We start from the raw sequence: 20,376 nt of genomic DNA, 5'->3' as shown, positions 1-20,376 counted from the left end.
GCCTGAGCAGAGCTGCTGGATGTATGCATGGGGAGAAAATTTAAAAATACCACTCCATTTCTGTAAAGGCTGTCCTTTCATGCCAGGGAGGGCATTACTTTGTGTAACTGGTCACCAGTCAGCCAAATGGGGGTCTTCACCAGCAAGAGACTGGAGGACCAAAACTGTTGTGCTGTGGCATCCCTGGTGGTTAGGACAGATGTAGAGAGGCTGAAGAACTGTATATTGGGATGTACTGTTGCTGCCATGGGTTAGTAGCAGCCCAACATGTTTGGTGATGGCTCACTGTAGGCTTTGAGCAAGGACCTTTCACTACAGCTAGGACTGACCATGGGACAGGCTGTAGAGCTGGACTTTATTTGAAGCAGCATAGTAGTCTGCTAATCTACAAACTGGCTAGCCAGTGCCACAGTAAATGTTGACTAAAGGATTACACTATTTATTTTTTTCTTCCAAACCCTCTTCTTCCTCCTTTTAGCTATTTTTTCAGATGTTTTTTTCCTCTTCAGAGCAGCAGTTACCAAAATTTACACTAACAGTCTGGCGTCACCTCCTTGTATTTTTAGAATTTGACTGAAGACATTGCTGTAGGCTACAAATCTGCAGAGCTGAACCTCCACGTTCTGCTGGAGCAAAAAACAGCACCATTAGGAGGCTTGGGGAAGTTTTAATAATGCCTCTTAAAGCAAGGGACCATGAAAGTGCAGCATGTCCCTAGTAAGGTCCAAGGAGGGAGAGAGAAAATCCTGATTTGTCGAAATTGGAAGGCAGAGAGGGGGCTGGCCCATGGTGTTGTTGTACCCGCTGCTTCCCAGGTGATGGTCATCGGTTCTTGTTCAGCTCTGCCTCTCCCGCTCAGGTATACCCCCAGCCAGCGGCACTGGCACGCTGCAGATCTACCTAATCGACATCAACGATAACGCTCCTGAGCTCCTGCCAAAGGAGGCACAGATCTGTGAAAAGCCGAACCTGAATGTCATCAACATAACAGCCGCAGATGCTGACATTGATCCAAACGTTGGGCCCTTTGTCTTCGAGCTGCCAAGTGTGCCATCTGCGGTGAGGAAGAACTGGACCATAACACGGCTGAATGGTAAATGGGGCAGGCAATCCTAAGGACATTTGGACTCTGATTTGCTAATGAGGCCACGTGTGGTTTCAAACTTCCAAACTTTCCTACTTTTTTATCTGATTTTTATTTTTTAAAGCACATTATAGCTGACATTATAGACAAGATAGTTAATCAGAAATGATTTGTATCAGACCTGCAGCATAACTCTAAGAGCCTTGGCACTTGGCTTTTTTTAATGCAGTTCATAATTATGAACGGTTATCAGTACTGAACGGAGTATAAATCATCCATAATGGCCAAGGGGAAAAAAGCTATTATCAGTCTTCCTTATGTTCCAGTGTAATTGTCATAAGCCACAATCAGGATCAATGTTCATTTCTCTGACCATAATTGCATAAAGGCAGCCTTTTAATTTACCATGGAACCAGGAGGGCTAGGTAAGTGTGAAGATTACCAGTATGTGAAGGATTTTTATATTGCAGCATGCAACCACAATTGGCCCTAATTGCTTCTCTGATTGGTAGTTTCAGCAGAGGATTGAAAACATCCTGGAGCCTGAGGGCTGGTTTTGTCTTCAAAGCTGCTCCCTCTCGCTGAGGTCTGGCACCTTCTGCCAGGCTTGTGCCCTCGCAGTTTGGGGCTGAGCCCCCAGGTCTGGTGCTGCAATGGAAAGGAATGCAAGGAGGATTATGTGGCTGAGCATGTCCTTGATGGGTTTGGGCTTCCCAAAAGCCCCAGAGAGGGGGGGTGGGCGAGCAGAGAGCCCGCAGAGAGGCCAGGTGCAGGCCAGACCAGGGGACCACCACTCGTGCTTCATTTTTGGCATTTCCTTCCATTTTAAATGCATGCGGTTGGGTTTGCAAATGGCACCGAGGTATGTTAGCATGGTGGCGGAGACACGCGTTATTTTACAAAGCACAGGCTGACTGCTGACCCGAGCGTTGGGGCAGATGTCTGAAGCTGCCCAGCCCAGGTGTGGTATTGGCAGCCTCTTCTTCAGGACTCCGTAGACTGCTCTGACAGAGGAGCGCTGCCCGCGTGAGTATGGCTGCAGGGCTCCCTCAGTGTCTGCCATCTGTCTGTCTGTCTTGGTTTCTCCAGGCGATTACGCCCAGCTCAGCTTACGAATCATGTACCTGGAAGCCGGTGTGTACGACGTGCCGATCATCGTGACGGACTCGGGAAATCCCCCCCTGTACAACACATCCGTGATCAAAGTGAAGGTGTGCCCGTGTGATGAGAACGGCGACTGCACCACCATCGGGGCAGTAGCTGCAGCGGGACTGGGCACGGGAGCCATCATAGCCATCCTGATCTGCATCATTATTTTATTGAGTAAGTGCCGCAGGGGGTGACACTGCTGCAAAGCGTCACATTTCCCATCCTGTTCCCCTTGGTCCCATTATATGCTTTATTTTTCACAAGCTCCATGAAAAGGGCAGAACTGTGAGCTTTGTGCTGCGGGTGGGGATTCATTTATCTGCATTCGAACCTCCTTCAGTGCAGTGTCAGCAAAGCGAGACACGGACTGCGTGTGCCAGACTTCTCTTTCTAGGACTTCCAGGAGCTTTACAAACATTCACTGCATCTGACAACATCCTGTAGGTAGTGATTGTGATATGATTCTCCACGTTCTGCAGAAAAAAAGTTGAATGACTTATCCCCAGTCCTGTGGCAGAATGCCCCACAGATCTCAGGGCGCTGCCTGTCCCTGTCTGGCTGTGGATATACTGGTTCCCAGTTCCAGATGCACCACTTATGGGAGTCCAGCTGGTCCCTGCTGGAGCCAGTGCACAGCTGTGATTTTCCAGTTGTTCAATCCAAAGGGAAAAAAAGAATGGTAGTTATTCCCATTGCTTGTAAAATTGCAAGGGAGTGGAGAATCGAGGTGTATTGTGAGCGTCTGCAGAGGAAAGATCTCCCCGGTTTGTGGGGAGCACTCAAGGCCTGGGGGTGCTGTCAGCCAAGGCAGAGGCACAGCCCTCCCGATTGCCCAGCAATGCTATTAGTCCCGGGCTTTCATGAGCATTGCCAATAACCATTTGTGCGCACATTTAAAAATAAAAATGATATCATTATAACTTCAAGCAGGAGTTGGCACAGTAGGGATAGATAAAAATGAGCGCTGAAATGAACAATGAGGTAAATATTCATCAAGAAACACAGGATGAAACCATGGGACTCCCATTAAAGCTAATGGGAGTTATGGTGTTAAATCACATTTAATTTTTACCCCCAATGTGTTTAAACAGAGAACAGACAGAGCAACGTATGCTACAAATGTCACCTAATGCAGATACGATATGGTACATTAAGAGAATGGGTCATCTCTGGGCAAACATCCACCCTCCTGGGCCAGCGATGGAATACACAGTCATATAATTGATTTACCCTACCAGTCTGGAGAGGGAGCAGCAAAGCCGGTGCCTGTGGCTGTGCAGTCCCCCACTCCTTGTCCAGCCCATCCGAGCGGGTGCAGACATCCCCGTGCACAGCTCTGGTGCACGCTTTCTGCCCTTCCTCGGATGTGGGGTCCCAGCAGCGAAATGTTTGAGGCTGTCCCCTCACCGTGCACGTTTGTTGTGAATGCAGGCACCTGCAGTTGCGCACCTAGAAAAAGGAGTGGCATTCATCAGTTCCCAACACATTTTCTACAGCAGGGCATGCAGGCATGCTTCAGCCTATGCACTGCTGCTCTGCAGGCTTCGCCAGCCCATGGAAGATCAGTTCCTAACTCTGAATTCATGGAAGATGAGGGCACGGGAAAAGTTTGCACCACAAGTCCCAGAGGCGATAAAACACAGGACTTCTTTTTGCTTCTCTCGTTTAAATCCAGTCCTAAAATATGATTTAAGCAGTTGAAAATCCTATTGACTGAAATTAACATCAGCTGAAGGACGTTTGATTTAAGAGATTCCTCTTTTCATTCGCAGATACATTATCCCTTTTTAAATTATGGGTTTTATTACAAAAGCTTATTTTTACATTCATTGTAATTCTAATTGACTTTTTTTTATCTTCAAGAGCTGCAAAGCACTGTATCAGTGATGAAAAATGTAATTTGCGATGAGCGGAGTTTTTCAGCTACATCCTTCTAGTGTTTTGCCTCCTTTGTATCTATTTTATATCGTGACCTCTGAACAAAAGCCTGCAAAAAGGCAGATAGGGGTTTTTTTTGTGCTATTTGTCCATTTTAGAGTCAGCAGGTCAAAGTTTGATGGCTTTAAAAGAAAGGAGCAGCAAGGGGACAGATCTGAGGTTGCTCAGGTGAAGGAAGTTTCTGCCTTTACCTTTGCTCAAAGGTTTTTTCTTCTTCCTAATACCTGATGTATTAGCTGCACGAATAACACATTTAGGAGAAGAGCAATGCAATAAAAAATTGTGAAGGGTGAAGACAATAGATTTCAAGAAAAACTACATGCAGAGTGAAAATGGGTCTAACAGCAGTAATAGCACTTCCCATTCTGCAGAGTGAATAAAAGGAAGGAGAGTGCACTACATCCGCTATTGACACTTTGAAGGTCTTGGTTTTTTTCAAGGTAGCTGTAAAGGCGTTAATGGCACAGTTTTTTCCACAAGTGCATGAAAAAGTAGCATTTGAAAAAAAGAAAGGAAAAAAAAAACTGGTAACCATTATAATATTGTCTTTGTGGACTAGGCAGGTATCTTGTTGTGAGAGACTTGAAAAGGAAAGGACTTCAATAGTCTGCTAAATAGCTGAGGTTTTATATTGCAGATAAGAGTTACATTTTCTTTCCTTTTCTTTTTTGTCTCTTGAATAGATCTAGGATAAGCATTAAAGAAATGCTGAACTATCTGAAAACAATTCTGTTAGCTAGCAGGCAAGGATGGCAGCCAGTTGGCACACAATGGCGGTAATTAGCTGTCCAGTCCTCTTCTGCTCTCTTCAGTGAATTCCTGTTGGGTATAAACACTTCGGTGCTGGGAGGAAAAACTCAGATCCACCTAACCCACCTCCCACTGTGGCGGGGACCGCCAGCTGGGCTGCCCGCCTGAGCAGGAGGCCTTGAGCTACTCTCCTCTGCTTGCCCTCCGTGCTCCAGGAGGAGGCAAAGGGAAACAAAATATGGGATGGTAGAAAAACAGCAGCTGCTTGTTCTCCTCATGCAGCTAAAAGCACAGTGATGGTCTGGGATCTTCCATCCTACTTGGGTTTCCTTGTGTTGGCTGCATTGATTTGGCATGGTTTAGGATAACCCTGGTGAGATGAAGCCACGCCACCCATTCCCACCTGCACTGTCCGTCTGTCTCTCCCTTCTCGTGCCGATTGCCACCATCACAGCTCAGATGGAGAACGGAGGGGAAAGCAGACACCAGGAGGTGTAGCTGCATTTTTTTTGCATGTCTTGCAGCTACTGAGGATGAGGATGAAAGCTAGAGTCTCAACAAGTTCTTGAAGAAGACAAGGTCTGGTTGCTTTACATTAGAGGGAAGTTAAGTTCCCAAAGCAACTTACATGGAGAAAGTCTTACAGAGCCCACAGCCGCTGGGCCGTGGCCATATGAAGAAGGTGGTTATGGAGCAGGGAGTCAGATCCCTTTGGGTAAAGCTGTTTAAGCTGGGAAAACTTACTCATGATGCAAGAACTCTTCATTTCTCTCTGTTAATGTACTGAGAGATTAGCCAGGGCCTGGCATGCAAATGCTGATGGCTGAAGAGGTTTGCTGTGTGTTACCAGATCTGCTTTCCCTTCTGCAAAGCTGAAAGGGTTTCCCATGATCATAGATCTGCTTTGCAAGTCGATGGTCAAATGCATATGCTCCTGTCCTGGCTAATATGATTTTAGAAGTTTAGAAAGCCACCCTCATTTACCAAAGAAAAAGTGAGTATAAATCGAATTACACGACCCAGTGTTACCCAGCCTCCCCAGATCAGTCTTCCTTAGCAAACTGCAGACAGCTCAGCAGGACGTCTGCCAAGGCCAGGGCCCACAACCTGAGCTGACATCAGTGTGCACGCTGGCAAGCCCACCACCAAAGGTGTTGTTCATTTGCCTGTACCTGTTTGCTTCTCAGCAGCTCTGCAACTCTCTTTCCTTTGTTTTTATTTTATGCTTCTTGTAGAAAACTCAGGATTTAGATCAAATGTCTTCAGAAAGCTGCTGTTTTCACACTTGCCATTTGCTTTTCCTTTGCTTTTCCTTTGATTGTGTGTTTTACTTCAGCTCAATCAGCATTCGTGATGGAGCTTAAAGACCTGTTTGGAGTAGCGGCCTGTCATAGTATTTACAGCTCTCACTGATCTCTCCCTTATAAATTAGAACATGCAAGAGGATAACATTTTTTTCCTCTTACTAGCAGTCAGTGAAGTTTCTCCCCCAAACTCGTCGTGGCCTGCAATCTACACTGTAAGTTGTGCCATATGCAGTTCATTCAACATTTGTTCAGCACACGCTGACATGTGCAGAGGATTCTTGCATGGGAAATTATTCAAAACATCATTACCCTTTAATGTCAGTGTATGCTTTGTCTTCATAAAATGGGGCTTCTACTCCAGAAGGGGTATTTATTTCCTCTCCTGGTGGCTGCATAAACCTGGAGGACGTGCTCCTCAGCTAGCAGCCAGCCTCCTCCATAGCAGAAGAGCGCAGGCAAGGTGTTAGGAGGTGCCACCACGCTCTGACCCATGCAGCCCGGGACATCCCGGCTCACCCAGCTCCTTCACTCTTACAGCCATGGTGCTGCTGTTCGTGGTGTGGATGAAACGCCGGGAGAAGGAGCGCCACACCAAGCAGCTCCTGATCGACCCCGAGGATGACGTGAGGGACAACATCCTGAAGTATGACGAAGAGGGAGGTGGAGAAGAAGATCAGGTGAGAAGGTCTTGGTCAGAATAGCTGTGCAATCTCTACTCTCAAAAAAAGGCAGAAACCACATTATTTTCACTAGTGTATTTGCAAAGGGCTATGTCCCCCCTTGTTTATGCCCAGGCAGCTTTATTGGCTTCCCCAGCGTGACATGGGCATCGATGAGAGCCACCTTAGGTCCAGGGCTTTCAGCTTGTTTCTGGGACACGCTCCTGTGCAAGCAGGACCATGCCAGGAGCATGGTGCCACATGGATTTTGCTATCCCCAGCCCAGCTTCCTGGGGATGGATTATAAATCAATCCATAGACACTCATGTTCGAACAATATTTCTGCTGTTTTGGTCATTAAAGTCATGTATTTTCCCATACCCCTTCAGAGATCTCATGAAAACCAACTACCAGCTACCAACGACCAACTACCGTCCACGCCAGACCTGTGGCTGGAGGCACTTGACTTGGTGTGCTTGAGCATAAAGGTTTTTTTGACTTCCCCTGTATTTTCTTAATTGTCCCTGGTGTGCCTGTAATTTCTTTTAATTTCTGGACATAGTTTGTGAGAAATGTCTAAATACATTTGGGGATTTTCTTTCTCATCACAGAGCTTAAAATGGCAAAGCTTTGCTAGGGGACAGAGCCCTCAGCCACGTCTGCCCGAACACGTCAGCTCTTCTGCGGCAGCTTCTTATTACAGACAGCGCTGCTGATGTGGCATGTGGACATCCCTGGCCTGCACTCTGGGGATGTGCTGTCCCTCTGCTAAGGATGTATTTCCTTGGCTAAAATTCCAAAGTTTGGCCTCTCGTGTTTAGGACACTGTTTTTTTCTTTTATTCCTACCTAACAGAAGAGCCCAGGACACTCTCAAAGATTTTGTTCATGCAAACAATGTGTCTCTGCATCATGTCGCAGCTTTTTGCTTGCTGAAATGGACCATGTGGTGGTCAGGGCTGGTGTCCGGGAGTCCTGAGGTCAGTGGCTGGCGCTGACCGAGCCACCGCAGCACGTCCTGCCCTGGAGGTCCCCCCAGCATCCAAAAGCAAGCGAGGGAGCATAGCGAGAGCCACCGCAGGGATCTGAGGCAGGGACTTCGCCCAAAATTTGTAAAGTTCTTATTCAACAGAAAAATCCTTGCAATTAGCATTTCTTTTTTCTTGTCACTGACAAGATATTTATAAATATTGCTCCTGGAGATTCAATCATCCCCATCTGAGCACAAGAACAGTTTTACCAGCAGAACAAAGTACTGTTATAAACATTCAAACTCGCTGAAGTATCTGGTTTCAGACAAATACACTGTAGGCTTAAATATTTTAGAAAGGATTCGTTAAAAATAACAGCAGAGGAAAAGCAGCAAAACACCATTACCTACATGAATACATTTTTAATGGAATATTACCTGGTTCTCGTTCCCTGATAGAAACCTATTCTGCTGGGATTTTTCACAAGCAGAAAGAACATAATTACTTTAAAAGGCCTACATGCATAAATGCTGTACACATTTTAATGTTTTTACTTCTGTACAAATGTAATTGCAATAATATGTCTACCAACACTATGTATTTACATTATATTATGTATTTCATCCAAAATTTATGCACATATCTAGGCACATGCAAACCAAAGCTAATTTTTTATCCCAAAGATTTGGACACTGTGTTAAATATTCAAAAGGTATTTAAATATTTGATTTAACTTATGTTTTAAGATACAGTCTTATGAAGTCAATTTTATGAGCTACTCAGAGGTCAGGTTCATCTGTAATTTAGATAGAGATGCTACGTACCCAGGAACAAGATTTGGCATCGAACTTGAGCTGAGAAAAGATTAGCCCCCTCAACTTCTTTGTATGTTGATGCGATGTCAGGAGCGTAGGTGATCTGAATGAAAAGCCCTTGGTTTCACTTCGTGCATTTCCATTTGTCACAGGATTACGATTTAAGCCAGCTCCAGCAGCCAGAGACCATGGATCACGTGCTGAACAAGGCACCTGGAGTCAGAAGGGTGGATGAGAGGCCTATTGGTGCTGAACCGCAGTATCCTATAAGACCAGTAATCCCCCATCCCGGGGATATTGGTGACTTTATAAATGAGGTATGTTCTTGAGGGTGTCCTGTGTCACATCTTAAAAGCTTGAGCAGCCAGCTAGCATCAGCTGTGCAACATTTTCCTGGCTGCTTTATGGACCAAGTGATGCTATTCGTCCCACGAGAAGTCTGATCAGAGCACAGGGAACGATTACGATGAGCAAAGGAAGCAGGACTTGGCCAAAGAAAGGCTCCAAGCCTATAAAAGCCAAAGTGCACACAAAAACCCTGAGATTTCTGGCTTGTGGATATCAAAAACAGCACACTTTTCAGCATCCAGGCAGTATAACCTGCTTCTGCTCTCCCTTTGATTGCTCTGAGTGCTGCAGTTGCTGTCAGTAAATACACTGCCTGGATGGGGACAGAGGAGGAATTTCCTTGCCATGTGGCTGGACAGCTGGATGGTTTGCCTAAAGCCAGAGGTGCCTTTTGTGGCTCTGGACTTGCAATTATTTCATCAGTCTGCATCTTTTCTCTTTGGTCTAAAACCTCAAAGAGTTTGCAGAGCACAGAGATTCATCACAGATCAGAGAGGGTTTCTTTATTTTATGTTAGATTACTGTTCCTTTATCTACTTGTACAAATATCTATCAATTTAGCATCTCACCTCATTTTTAGTTTTAAAATGAGTGATTGAGTGGTTACAAGCCAATCAATGCATTATTTCCTCTGAGACAAAAACCACCATCCATTCTGCAAGTCAGAAAAATAAATGTTATAGCGATTTACTTCTATTATTATATCAATTTCCTGCTGTGCTTTTTCTCATTTTCCTCCCTAAAATTCCTTCTTCCTTTGTTCCTGCCCATCCTTCACACTCACATTCACACACACACGTGCACTTCAAGGCTCGCTCTCGTGCATGCTCTGGCTGCTGTTCCCTGCAGTAAGACAGACTCCGTCTCCCCGCGCTGAGGCTGGAGTTTCTGGACGTGTGAGCGCAGATCAGGTTTCTTTATTGCAGGTCTATTCCACGCGGCTTTTCCCAGCGCTGGGCTGCAGCAAAGCAATTCTTTCTCTCCGTATCCCGAGGCCATTTCTGGTGCTGGCCCAGACTGCTGCCCACACCACACTCACTTAGCACAAGCTGGAGCAGCGATGCTTTTCAGCCCCTCCAGGACCCCTTGCCCAGGGTTTCACACCCTACATCTCTGCTGGGTGCAGAGCAGAGGGCGCATTGTGCCCCCATTTGCTCGGAGCCCCAGGACCCACATGCAGCAACCACCCTCCTTTAGCTTTGCTGCAGGCATCCCAACCCTCCCAGCACCCTTCCCCAGCCGTGAAACCCCGCGGCGGGCACTAACACTGTCTGTTTGCCACCCCAAGGGCCTGCGTGCGGCAGACAACGACCCCACGGCCCCCCCCTACGATTCCCTGCTGGTCTTCGACTACGAGGGCAGCGGCTCCACTGCCGGCTCCGTCAGCTCCCTCAACTCCTCCAGCTCCGGGGACCAGGACTACGATTACCTTAACGACTGGGGCCCCAGGTTCAAGAAATTGGCGGACATGTACGGGGGAGGCGAGGAGGATTGAACTGACCTCACTTATTTAAAAAAAAAAAAAAAAGAGAGAGAAGAAGAAGAAGAAAATAAAAACAATTAAAAACAAACCCACAGACGACAACGTTAACGAAAAGAGCCGATGCAGAAGCAAGAACTGTACAGATGTGGCAGCTTTTTTAATTAATATCCCCTGCTGACTGTATTGTTATTTTTAGTGGTGATTTAGGAGGTTTCTTTTTTTTTCCTTTTTCTTTTCAATTTTTTTTTTTTTAGAATATTGAGCTGTCTCGCATGAACACTTGTCTCTGCTGCAGGTTTTTTTGTTGTTGTTTTTGTTTTTTTTTAATGTCAGCTGGGATATTGCTCGTTTATCTGCTTTATGACTAAAGAGAGTGAAAGGCACTCTGTCTTAACTTGAATTTCTTAGAACAGAAGCACTGTTTTTAAAATATATATATATATATATTTGAAAGTGCCTTTTGGTGCATGTATCAGATTCCCTTCAATCTCAGGAGTGATGAAAACAAACATACAACCATCCTGGGCAGCACTCCCTGTGACCCTAAGCCAGTTCTAGCTGGGAAGGAGTTAACAAAAAGGAACTGTGGAGATTGTTTCTTTTTTGCCTTTTTTTTTTTTTTTAAGGGGGTGACTCACTCTGGGGTGGAGAGGATGGGGGGTGGGAGGGGGAGATGTTTTGAGTGGAAATCTTAACAGCCATCTTTAAGCCTCAGCAGGTGGTGAACTAGTCATCATGTTGTATATAATTCAGTGTTATCAGATGCAAAATACCGACTAGGGGGCTCTGCTGTAACCTGGTCACACTCAATGTAGCTGCATAGAACTATAGCATTGATAAAGCCTTTGGTTGTTGCCACAGAACTCTCCAACAGCCCTTGCCTAAACCCTACAAGTAAATCGTGAAATGACCAAAGGCCCATTTGTTTGTTTTTATGCTATCGGCGTGTTTTGGCTCCCACGAGTGGTGTAAATACCGGCTGGGTTACGTGGTGCTGTCCCACGTCTCTGGTGGCGCCCGTCGGCACGAAGCCAATGCCGTTGCCTCTCGCGCGTCACTGCCCCGCTGCGGGCTGGGGCACGCGAGGGGCCGGAGCCGGCAATCAGCACTTTTGCCATCCGTAAGTATGGAGCTAGCCTAGAACGACGTTAATGCCTTGGAGCATCAGTAGCCAAAGCTCAACAGCATCATGTAACTCAGCTAATGTGTGTCCTTTATATTCGATGGGTAGGCGCTGCTATCTGTAGTAAATGTTTTTTTTGGAGAAGAAGTGCAACGAGGGCCTGTTAAGTATCTTGTGGTTAATATGCTCGAGCATTGCCAAGCAAGCAAGAGGTTTTGCAGCATCCAGGCATAATTCAACATCAGTATTATAAATGGTAGCATACTACCTAGTTTATATGTAGGGTCAGTTTAACCAATAACAAATAGTTATTAGCTTTTTTTATTACATTTTTCCTTTACTGATTTGGACTAGTGGGTTTCTGTCTAATGTTTGTAAAATGATTTAGACTGCATGGATGTGTAATATAAACCACATTTAATGGATTATGAGCCACTTAATTAATGTGCTATGAAATCTTGGATTACCTGTGTTTTATATTCTGCAGACGATTTTGCAGTGGGTTCGCTAAAAATTGTAAAAGTGCTTAGATATATTTTCATTTAAATCCAAGAATGTGCACAGTACTGGAAGGTGATTATCCAGGGGATAATCATGCTTTTTTGATATCTTGATTAATTCTCAAGTTGAATGCTAAGAGTTAAACGGGGGGGCGGGGGGAGCGAGCGCGTGCACGCGAGAGAGCGCGAGAATGAGAAGAAGAGAGCTTGCGGTAACGAGTGGACGTTGTTTCAGAGGGTATACTAGGCTGCAAGATCGTCTCTATAGATTTTTGAAATGCTCCTAGTGCATTTTATATTTCACTGTATCATATTTTCTATAAAATGCAGTTTCTGTAAATTAACGAGCATTTGAAATGTGTCTTGTATGAAGTGGAATGTGGTAAAAGTCTGCCCAAGGGGACTCAAAACGTTACCAGTATGTTATTAATTACCGAAGATGCGATCTTTCTTTTTCTCTCAGTCGGTCAGTTAGCTGCCCGGTCACTTTGTCCTTCCACTGCCCAGAGAGCAAACACACACTCAGACAAGTTTCTGGAGGAGCCCCGGGGGCGATGGATGGCTTAGCCCCGGCAGACCCGGGAGCAGTGGCCGCAGCCAGGCGAGGACACGGCTGCGAGCAGCACGCGCCCCGTCCCCATGAAGCGCGGCCTTTGCAGGTTTCTATTCCAGAGCTGGGCGCCCGGTTGTCTCACGTAACCACCATGAAGGTCTTGGCCTGCTTCTGCTGTGAGCCTTCCCCTCCTCCTGGCCGCCCTCCTCTCCCCCAGCCTCCAGCAGGCCTGGCAGCTCCCGGCCTCCAGTTGCTGGGCTCCCCCTGAGCCTCTGGTCTCCCCCTCCTGCTGCCTCGGGCCTTCCCCTTGTCTGCAGGCCGGCACCAACTGGGGTGTGCACCTCCTCTGAAGCCACCCGGCCACAGCAGCAGCATAATAAATAATAATTCCCCAGTCACGGCCGTGCTCCGTGCCCATCGCTGTAACCTCACCACCAGGTGAAGGAGGCGGATGGAGGCCGGGAGGAGCCGATGGCGCCCGCTTCCCGCAGCGCTGCTGGCCTGGATGCCGAGCTGTGCGGGCACCTGGCTATACCAGCAGGAGCTGAACGTGGGCTCCAGAGCAGCTGGTGCTTGATGCCTGGCGTGCTGTTGGCCGGGGCCATGGCCTACAGGTCGTGGTGTGTGCCCAGGGGCCGTACCCAGGGCTGCAGGGGGCAGCCACCCCCCCCTAGCACGGCAAACAGGAGCAGCTCCCTCCCTGGCCAGGAGGGAGACACTGTCAGACTTCAGTTTGTCTAAACAGTTCAGGATTTTAAGAACATTTTATGCAACCTAAGTCAAACAAAACTGTCGGAGTAATTAAAAATAAATCAGCCTGCCTGCTTCCATTGGAAACTTTTCTTAAAAAATCAGCGGATATTTTTCTGCAGCATTTGCAATCCAGCCACTCCAACCCCATAAGCCTATAAATCAAACCAACTAGTTCATTATCTTTTGACCCAGTTCTGCTCAGTCTCCCTCCATAGGACGACCTCCTCCTGCTCCTCCTCCTCCTCCTCCTCCCCGCACCCTCCACCACTCACCTTTGCAGTCCCACAAGCATGGCTGCAGGGTCTGGCCCCTTTCCTCGCGGTGGAACAGGCAGAAGGTAAGCGAGCAGCACATCGAGCAATGAAAATAAATCACTTTTTTGCAAAGCTTTTTGCTTGTTAATATTAATTACGCTTTATAACCAGCTAAGATAATACAGTATACATCAATCTGAGGGGTCCCATGGAAGAAGTGGCATTGCTATTCACGGCTGGAGGTGACTGCAGCTTACCAGGAGCCGAGGTGGGGAAACACCAACTTTCCCTAAACTTACAGGTTTTTCTTACAGGCCACACAGGGTTATTCTCTGATTAAATAAATCGAAGCATTGACTTCAAGAAACTATTGAAATAAGCGGTGCCCACACATTGGATCCCCCACTTTTTGCCCACCTAGAGACGATGGGGGAAAGAGCACTGCTTTCAGACAGATGGAGGTGAGCCCACCCTCAAAATAGCATTTTTACACCCAATTTCCCACCCATACCTCACACCACTGTCGGGAGCCAGTACCGCAGCTCTCAGCAGTGTCTAGGGGATGTGGACAGGGATGGGGACAGGGACAGCGATGCCTCATGTGGCTTCCACCTCCTCGGCATGAAGCTTGCCCATCTCTGAGCCAGGACCATCCATGCCCTGGGTCCCCGCTGTGCCCGCGGGCACCTGGGGCACGGCCCCGGTCTGATCATTACGCAGCCTGTAGAAAGGGAGAAGCATCCGTCACAGAAATGCTTTGCAAGGCAACAAGGAAATTCAGCAGGTAATTAATGACAGTAAATAGGCAAGTCTGTTATCGGTGTCCTACGTGCTACTCATAGTTATGCTTATAGTTTTGCATTTTCCTGTTCGTTTGTTTTTTCCTGTTTTTTTGCTGGACCAGGCGATGCCATTGATGGTTGTAAGGGGGTGGCGGGGAGCTCACATCCATGCAGCAGGCGCCTGAGCCTCTGTGGATGGGCTTTTGGGGACGCTCGGGTCCGAATTCACCCTCCAGCAGTAAGTGGGCTGTAGGAGGTGGCTGTGTCACCTGCACCCACTTTGCATAGGGTCAACGTCCAGGCGTTGGAGAACTGTAGCGGGCAGGGCAGGCAGGGTCTGTACAACACAATATGCCAAGATTGCGACTTTGTTTAGTCTCAAGAAACATATTAAGGTAAAATACGGGACTTTTATTTGTGATGTCTTTTGAAGCTCTTCATTGTAAGTGTGAAAAAATGGGGGGAATGCTGTGTAACGATGAACATGATGTTTAAAACAGCAGCTAGACAACGTAGGTGTCTCCCACGCAAAGTTAACTCAGTTTCATGGGGAAAAAAATCAAAGTTATCTCAAGTACACACAAACCCCATGCCCAACTGCTCACCATGATGTGTACATAATGTAGTTAGTGCTTGAAGCTACAAATCAAATAGGTGAAAAAACCAACGATGACATATAGATGTATAATTGGAGCACTTTCTTTTAATTATGATTTTGCATGTTTCCTTTAATGATGGAGAAGCTGTGTAGCAGCCCGCATGACTGTGGTTGTTCTCGAGGAAGACTTCTGCTGTTCTGCTGTATTCACGCTGAAGCGCAAAAGCAGTTTGCGTCCGTTAACCGAGTTCAAAAACCATTTTTTGTAACCGTCAACAGCACAAATATTTTGTATTGTTGTTTGTACCATTTTTGTACCAAAATCAAAAGAGGGAAAAAAATATAGGGAAGAAAGTAAATGTTTTCAATGTGTTTTTAGTGCCACTGCAATCTTGGTTTCCAAACTGAGTAACAGCTTTGCTGATTTATTGTGTATCAAAGCTGAACTGGCGCACTGGCGCCTGGCTCCAGTGTAATAAAAATAAAGTCCCCCTTTTGAATAGTCTCACTTGCTTTTTTTTTTTTTTTTTAATTCCATTTCACTTTCCTCCACACCCACCCCATTGCATTTGCCGATGACAGACTTCCTCTTGCAGTGAAGCAATAAAGTGTTGCCTCGCCGCAGGTTTGGGTCCATGTGCATGGGCATCAATGGTATTTTCAGAGTCCCTGGGTGCTTCTGCACTTGTCTGGGGGCTGGGAAGTTTGCATTCCTTAAAGCAAGGAGCGTGGCTTGCCCACAGGGCGGTCATTTCAGTGAGGACAGTGCCTGCAATGGTGGGCTGCGGGTCCCACAATGCTGCACACCTCTGAGCCTGTTTGGCAGCACGGGTGGTGGTGATTTCCTTTGACATCAGGTGTTTGCATTTTAGCACCTTGACACCACATTAAGGGGCTGGGACAAGTGGCCTCTGCCTGCCCCGTCCGTACTCCACCATTTTCCCCATTTCATCACCCTGGGGTGATTATAGGCTGGGAAGGACGAGCAGTTCCAGCACGGCACGGAGCTGTTGCAGGCAAGCACGTGGAAAGCAGCGTTGTCTCATTTTAATAAACATTAAGATGAATACAAATCCTGTACGTAGCTATTTACTTCCCCCCAGAGTCAACTAAGAATATTTTATTGCTGGTTTTGCTAATTCTCAAGCTGTTCTGTTTCTTAGAATTATCTTTAACTACTGAATAATGCAAGACTGTTGCATCACAAATATTAGTTTCTGCTATCTGTGGAAGTCTGTGCTCTCATCATCCTGTTATTAGGCTTTTATCTGCCTGAAGAAAGTCTTGTTCCTAAAATGATTTAGCTGCATGCGTAGCTTTGACCATGAGGATAGCTTTACTAAGCTGATGAAAATGGCCACCCTCCTCTAAATCCCTTGAATTTTGTACTAAAATTAAAAATAATAACAAGAATTATTAAAGATATAATTATAGATGGGTTTGGGGACAGCTCTCCCAAGTCAGAGGCAGACACCAGAGTTTGCAATAGAATTTTCTTCAGATCAAGCCAAAGCACACAGGGTTTTTGTGTATTTCTTCCCAATAAACTAAAATAAAAGACTTTTCTTTGTTATCTGGACTAAAGCCCCTGAGTTATCTGGCCCTTTTTTCTCCAATTCTCTTTAAATCGAAGACATTTTTTAATCAAAGCCTGAGTTAATAGACAAATTAAGCAGTTTTACACAACAACAAAATATCTACCCTAAACTCTAACGCAATATCACGGTCAGAATAGACCCCAGGTCGGGACAGGTGGAGTCTCAGGAGGATGAAATGCCTCTTTTTAACCACTGGCCAAACTTTCTCTGTGTTCACGTGTGAGCCAGCACGTCGGCTGTGTGCTCTTACCTTGGCAGTCCCTTGGCATGCACATCGTTGATTGATTTTATTATTTTTTATTATTGCTGTTATTATTATTATTAAATAATAATAATAATAATTGTTATTATTATTACTATTATTATTATTATTATATTTTATTTGTGCACAAATTCATATTGAAGGGGACCCCATGTGCAGCTGAGCTAGGTACCAATCCCCCAAGCAAGCAGGGTAGGAAGTGCTGCAGAGGAGCAAGGTGCCTGTGGGGCACACAGGACATGGGACACACGGACACCGGTGGGAACCAGGCAGCTCCGCAGGCAGTGCCTTGCTCCACCCTATTAAAATACCAACGGCACGGCTCCTCCGGCCTCAGCAGCAGCAGCAGCAACACACCATGTGCTCACGTTAGCCAGAGCAGCAGCATTTCTCTTAATCCTGGATAAACTGAAAGGAAATAGGGAGAAGGGAGGTTAGCAAAGGGGAACGGGCCTCGCCATGCCTGCCCACCCACCGGCACTTCCCTCCACTCGCTCGAATGATGCTCACGATTTATTCATGACCACCTCATTGCCCACTCCCGGCAGATCCTGGGGGGCACAGAGCCAATGGCCCATCACGGACCCGAATTTCGGTGCAAGCAGAGGGTGCAGGGTGCAGAGGGGAGGCGTTGGAGGCAGGGAGCAGGGAGCAGGCCCTGATCCAGGCCACCCACACCAGTTTACCAGAGCGAACGCTTTCTCCTGATAGAGCTGTAGGAGCTCTTCTGTTCCCCCTCCCCTCTCGCGATGATTAATGTACAGCTTCCTCGCACTCATCTCAGCGCCACAGCGCAATCCATCTCGCCCGCTTGTTGCCTCTCCCTCTCCACCTTCCCACCTTCTTTTTTAATGAGAAAATGTTTGTGTTTTTTTCCAAGATGTTTGTTGTGTTTTTTTTCTGAGCAGGGAACGGGCGGTGGGCCCGTGGCTCTGAGCAACGGCCGAGGCCTCTGACTGGCCTCACCAAGGCACCAGCCTCCCCCTCACCTCCCACTCAACCCAATTCGGATTTTTTCATGGTTTTGCAGAAATTCACCTGGGGGGACAGCATAGCCATGATGGGCATGCATGGCACAGCCACTCGGGCTGCCATAGAGCATGCACCCGGAGCGGTGCCAGGGACCTCACGCAAAGGCCAGGGCTGAAAAGTAAAAACGAACGCACTGAAGTTGCTATTGATGGGTTTTTCCTGAAAGGCCGTGGCTTGCTCTCAGGTCTGCCTCCTGGTGCCATCATCCAGCCCCTCCGGATGGAGATAAGAGGCGTGGGAAGAGGGAAGCCTCGGCTGACATCTTTCATCTGCCTCTCGGAGAGGTGGTTTTTAAGCCAGCCTAACCCAAGTGACCCTGAAGCTTTTTTTTTTTGAAAACCCTGGAAGCTTTGGCGAGCTACACTCAGTTAAGGGGGCTGGATGGAGGAAAAAAAAAAAAATCGCTTCAAGCAAGGCCGTGAGTTTGCGTTAATTATCATCCTGCTGGCTTCAGGCAGGGCCGGTTCCAGCTGCAGCGAGGGGGAAGCCGTCCGTCCCTCCTGCATCGTCAGGGGAGCACTGCCACGTCCAGCCTGAAGCACACAGTGCTCCTGCCCTGCGGCTGACAGCACAACTGGGCATTGCACACACGGGTAATAGTGGGAAAGGCCAAAAAAACAAAGGCTGAGTTAGAGCTAGGGAGATTTTTTTTAATGCCAGCACAGGCTCACGCGCTAAGTCAAATAACCACAAGGAGCACCAGAAAATGGCAGGACCTGTCTGTGTGGGGACAGGGACGGAGCGGCCAAAGCCACTGTGAGCAGCCTCGGCTGCGCCCCCCCTTCGGGAGCAGCGTCTCAGCTCCTGTGTGTGGGATTTGGCTGCTCACAGCCAGGGACTGAGAGCCTTGCGCAGGCAGCGGGACCTGCAGCTCGTGCAGGAATTTAACCGAAAGCAGCAGCTGCCACCAAGAGCATTTGTAGTTATTAAATCTCTGGGTGCTCGCTTGCCATTTGCACTGTTAAAAATCTGCCTCTAGATCTGGCCAAAAAAGAAAAATAATAATGGAGGGATCATTTTCTGTTGCTCGATGGTTGCTAAACCGAGCTGGGGCAGCTGCAGTGGCGATGCTGGGGCTGGGCAGAGACGAGCTGGCCACGCCGCACGGCGTTTCAAAGAGCTCAAACCCACCACGGCAGCATCAGCACAGCCCCCCTGGTTTATGCTTACCCTTGCTTGGTTTTAGCCTCCCAACACTTGCTAGCAAATATAAATCAATGGGTTAACACTCACCTGGTGTGCATCAGCCGCCGTGTTGTTCAAAATAGCAGTTTTCCTCGGAGAGATTAAAGTCTCTTTCTATCTGTACTGGAAGCTGCCAGAAGTGGATTGTCAAAAATCCCTGCGAAGCTGCAGGAGGAAAAAGGACGGATCCAATCTCTGTCAATATTTCCATTCTTAATAAACCAGATTTATAATATCCGAGGCCACATGGAAGCTTTATCACTGAGTACATAATGGCCGCGCCATTAACCTGTGCTATCTATAGCTAACTCATTACTTTATGAAGTACTGTGAGTTACCTTAGAGTACAAAAGGTGACATAACTAATCCTCTTCTGTGAAAAACATATTGATTGGAATTTAACTGCCACGTAATACGAAGAGCATGTAAAACCCTCTGCAAAAATGCAGTTTTAGTGATCACACACAATACCCAGCCCCGTCGGTGCAAACCAAGGGTGTCGCTGCGCAACCAAACACCAGCAAGCTGCAGCCCCGGTGATGGCAGAGCCAAAACTCAAGGCAGAGCCAGAGCAGGTGTGTTGTGTTATCCATGACCAAATTTAAGCAACGTGCACCTGAAGCATCCACTCCCAGCACTGAGCAGCATTGCTGAGCAAGTCCTTTGCTTTAGGGGTTTGACATCCCAGCCTGGGGCTTCACGGCACAGCCCAAGTGGGGATTCTTGAGACATCCCCTAAAGCTTTTCCCAATCGGGGGTAAAACAGTGCCAGGCACTGTTGGCGATGCCTCGTACTGGTAAGGCGGTGAGGTCAGTGCCTTGCAGGTCCTCTGGTTTTCGTTGAAAGCAATTTGCTGGCTGCATAAAGAGGACCGGTGCATTTTATATACCGTCAACACTGTAGGTAACAGCCCCAGCCTTCCGGAGCGCGTGCTGCATCGGACGTGCCTACAATGAGGTGGCTGAGCCCCCACCTCTCAGCTGGGGCACCAGGAGGTGCAAATCAGGCATGGCACCGTACTTGTTGAGGTGACGACTAACTGGCCTGTCAGCCAGCCATTCCCCAGCCGAGGTCCCTGCACCGAGCGCGCAGGCTGCTGTATGAGGATGCATTCATCATTTAGACTCTCCTTTCACACCGCACCTCGAGAAGGAGCAAGTACCTTGCTTTAATACAGCGCTATTGATCCTGAGAGCTTCAAACAATAACCAGCACATGATCAGAATGCAGTG

At 47.3% G+C, this 20,376-nt stretch overlaps 1 protein-coding gene and 1 long non-coding RNA gene across 5 annotated transcripts in view; one reads left to right on the top strand and one right to left on the bottom strand.

Moving 5' to 3' along the window:
* CDH4 (cadherin 4) overlaps nucleotides 1–12,470 on the top strand; it is a 660,054-nt gene extending 647,584 nt beyond the window's left edge. For all 4 annotated transcript variants that reach the window (XM_083801443.1, XM_083801444.1, XM_083801442.1 and 1 more), the window contains 5 exons: nucleotides 860–1,093; nucleotides 2,174–2,407; nucleotides 6,766–6,905; nucleotides 8,825–8,989; nucleotides 10,309–12,470. In XM_083801443.1, the coding sequence (XP_083657569.1) occupies nucleotides 860–1,093; nucleotides 2,174–2,407; nucleotides 6,766–6,905; nucleotides 8,825–8,989; nucleotides 10,309–10,515 (980 nt within the window). In that variant the 3' untranslated portion in view covers nucleotides 10,516–12,470. The remainder of the gene's footprint in view (nucleotides 1–859; nucleotides 1,094–2,173; nucleotides 2,408–6,765; nucleotides 6,906–8,824; nucleotides 8,990–10,308) is intronic.
* A 4,589-nt stretch (nucleotides 12,471–17,059) lies between these two features.
* LOC310882393 lies at nucleotides 17,060–19,655 on the bottom strand. The gene is made up of 3 exons (XR_014572938.1): nucleotides 19,482–19,655; nucleotides 19,192–19,308; nucleotides 17,060–17,334 (listed from the first exon to the last, which is right to left on the bottom strand). It is a non-coding gene; the product is annotated as an uncharacterized lncRNA (long non-coding RNA).
* Between the last annotated feature and the right edge of the window lie 721 nt (nucleotides 19,656–20,376).

Source organism: Anser anser (assembly GCF_964211835.1).
Source record: "Anser anser genome assembly, chromosome: 16".
Lineage (NCBI taxonomy): Eukaryota > Metazoa > Chordata > Aves > Anseriformes > Anatidae > Anser > Anser anser.
This window is presented reverse-complemented; position numbering and strand designations above follow the sequence as displayed.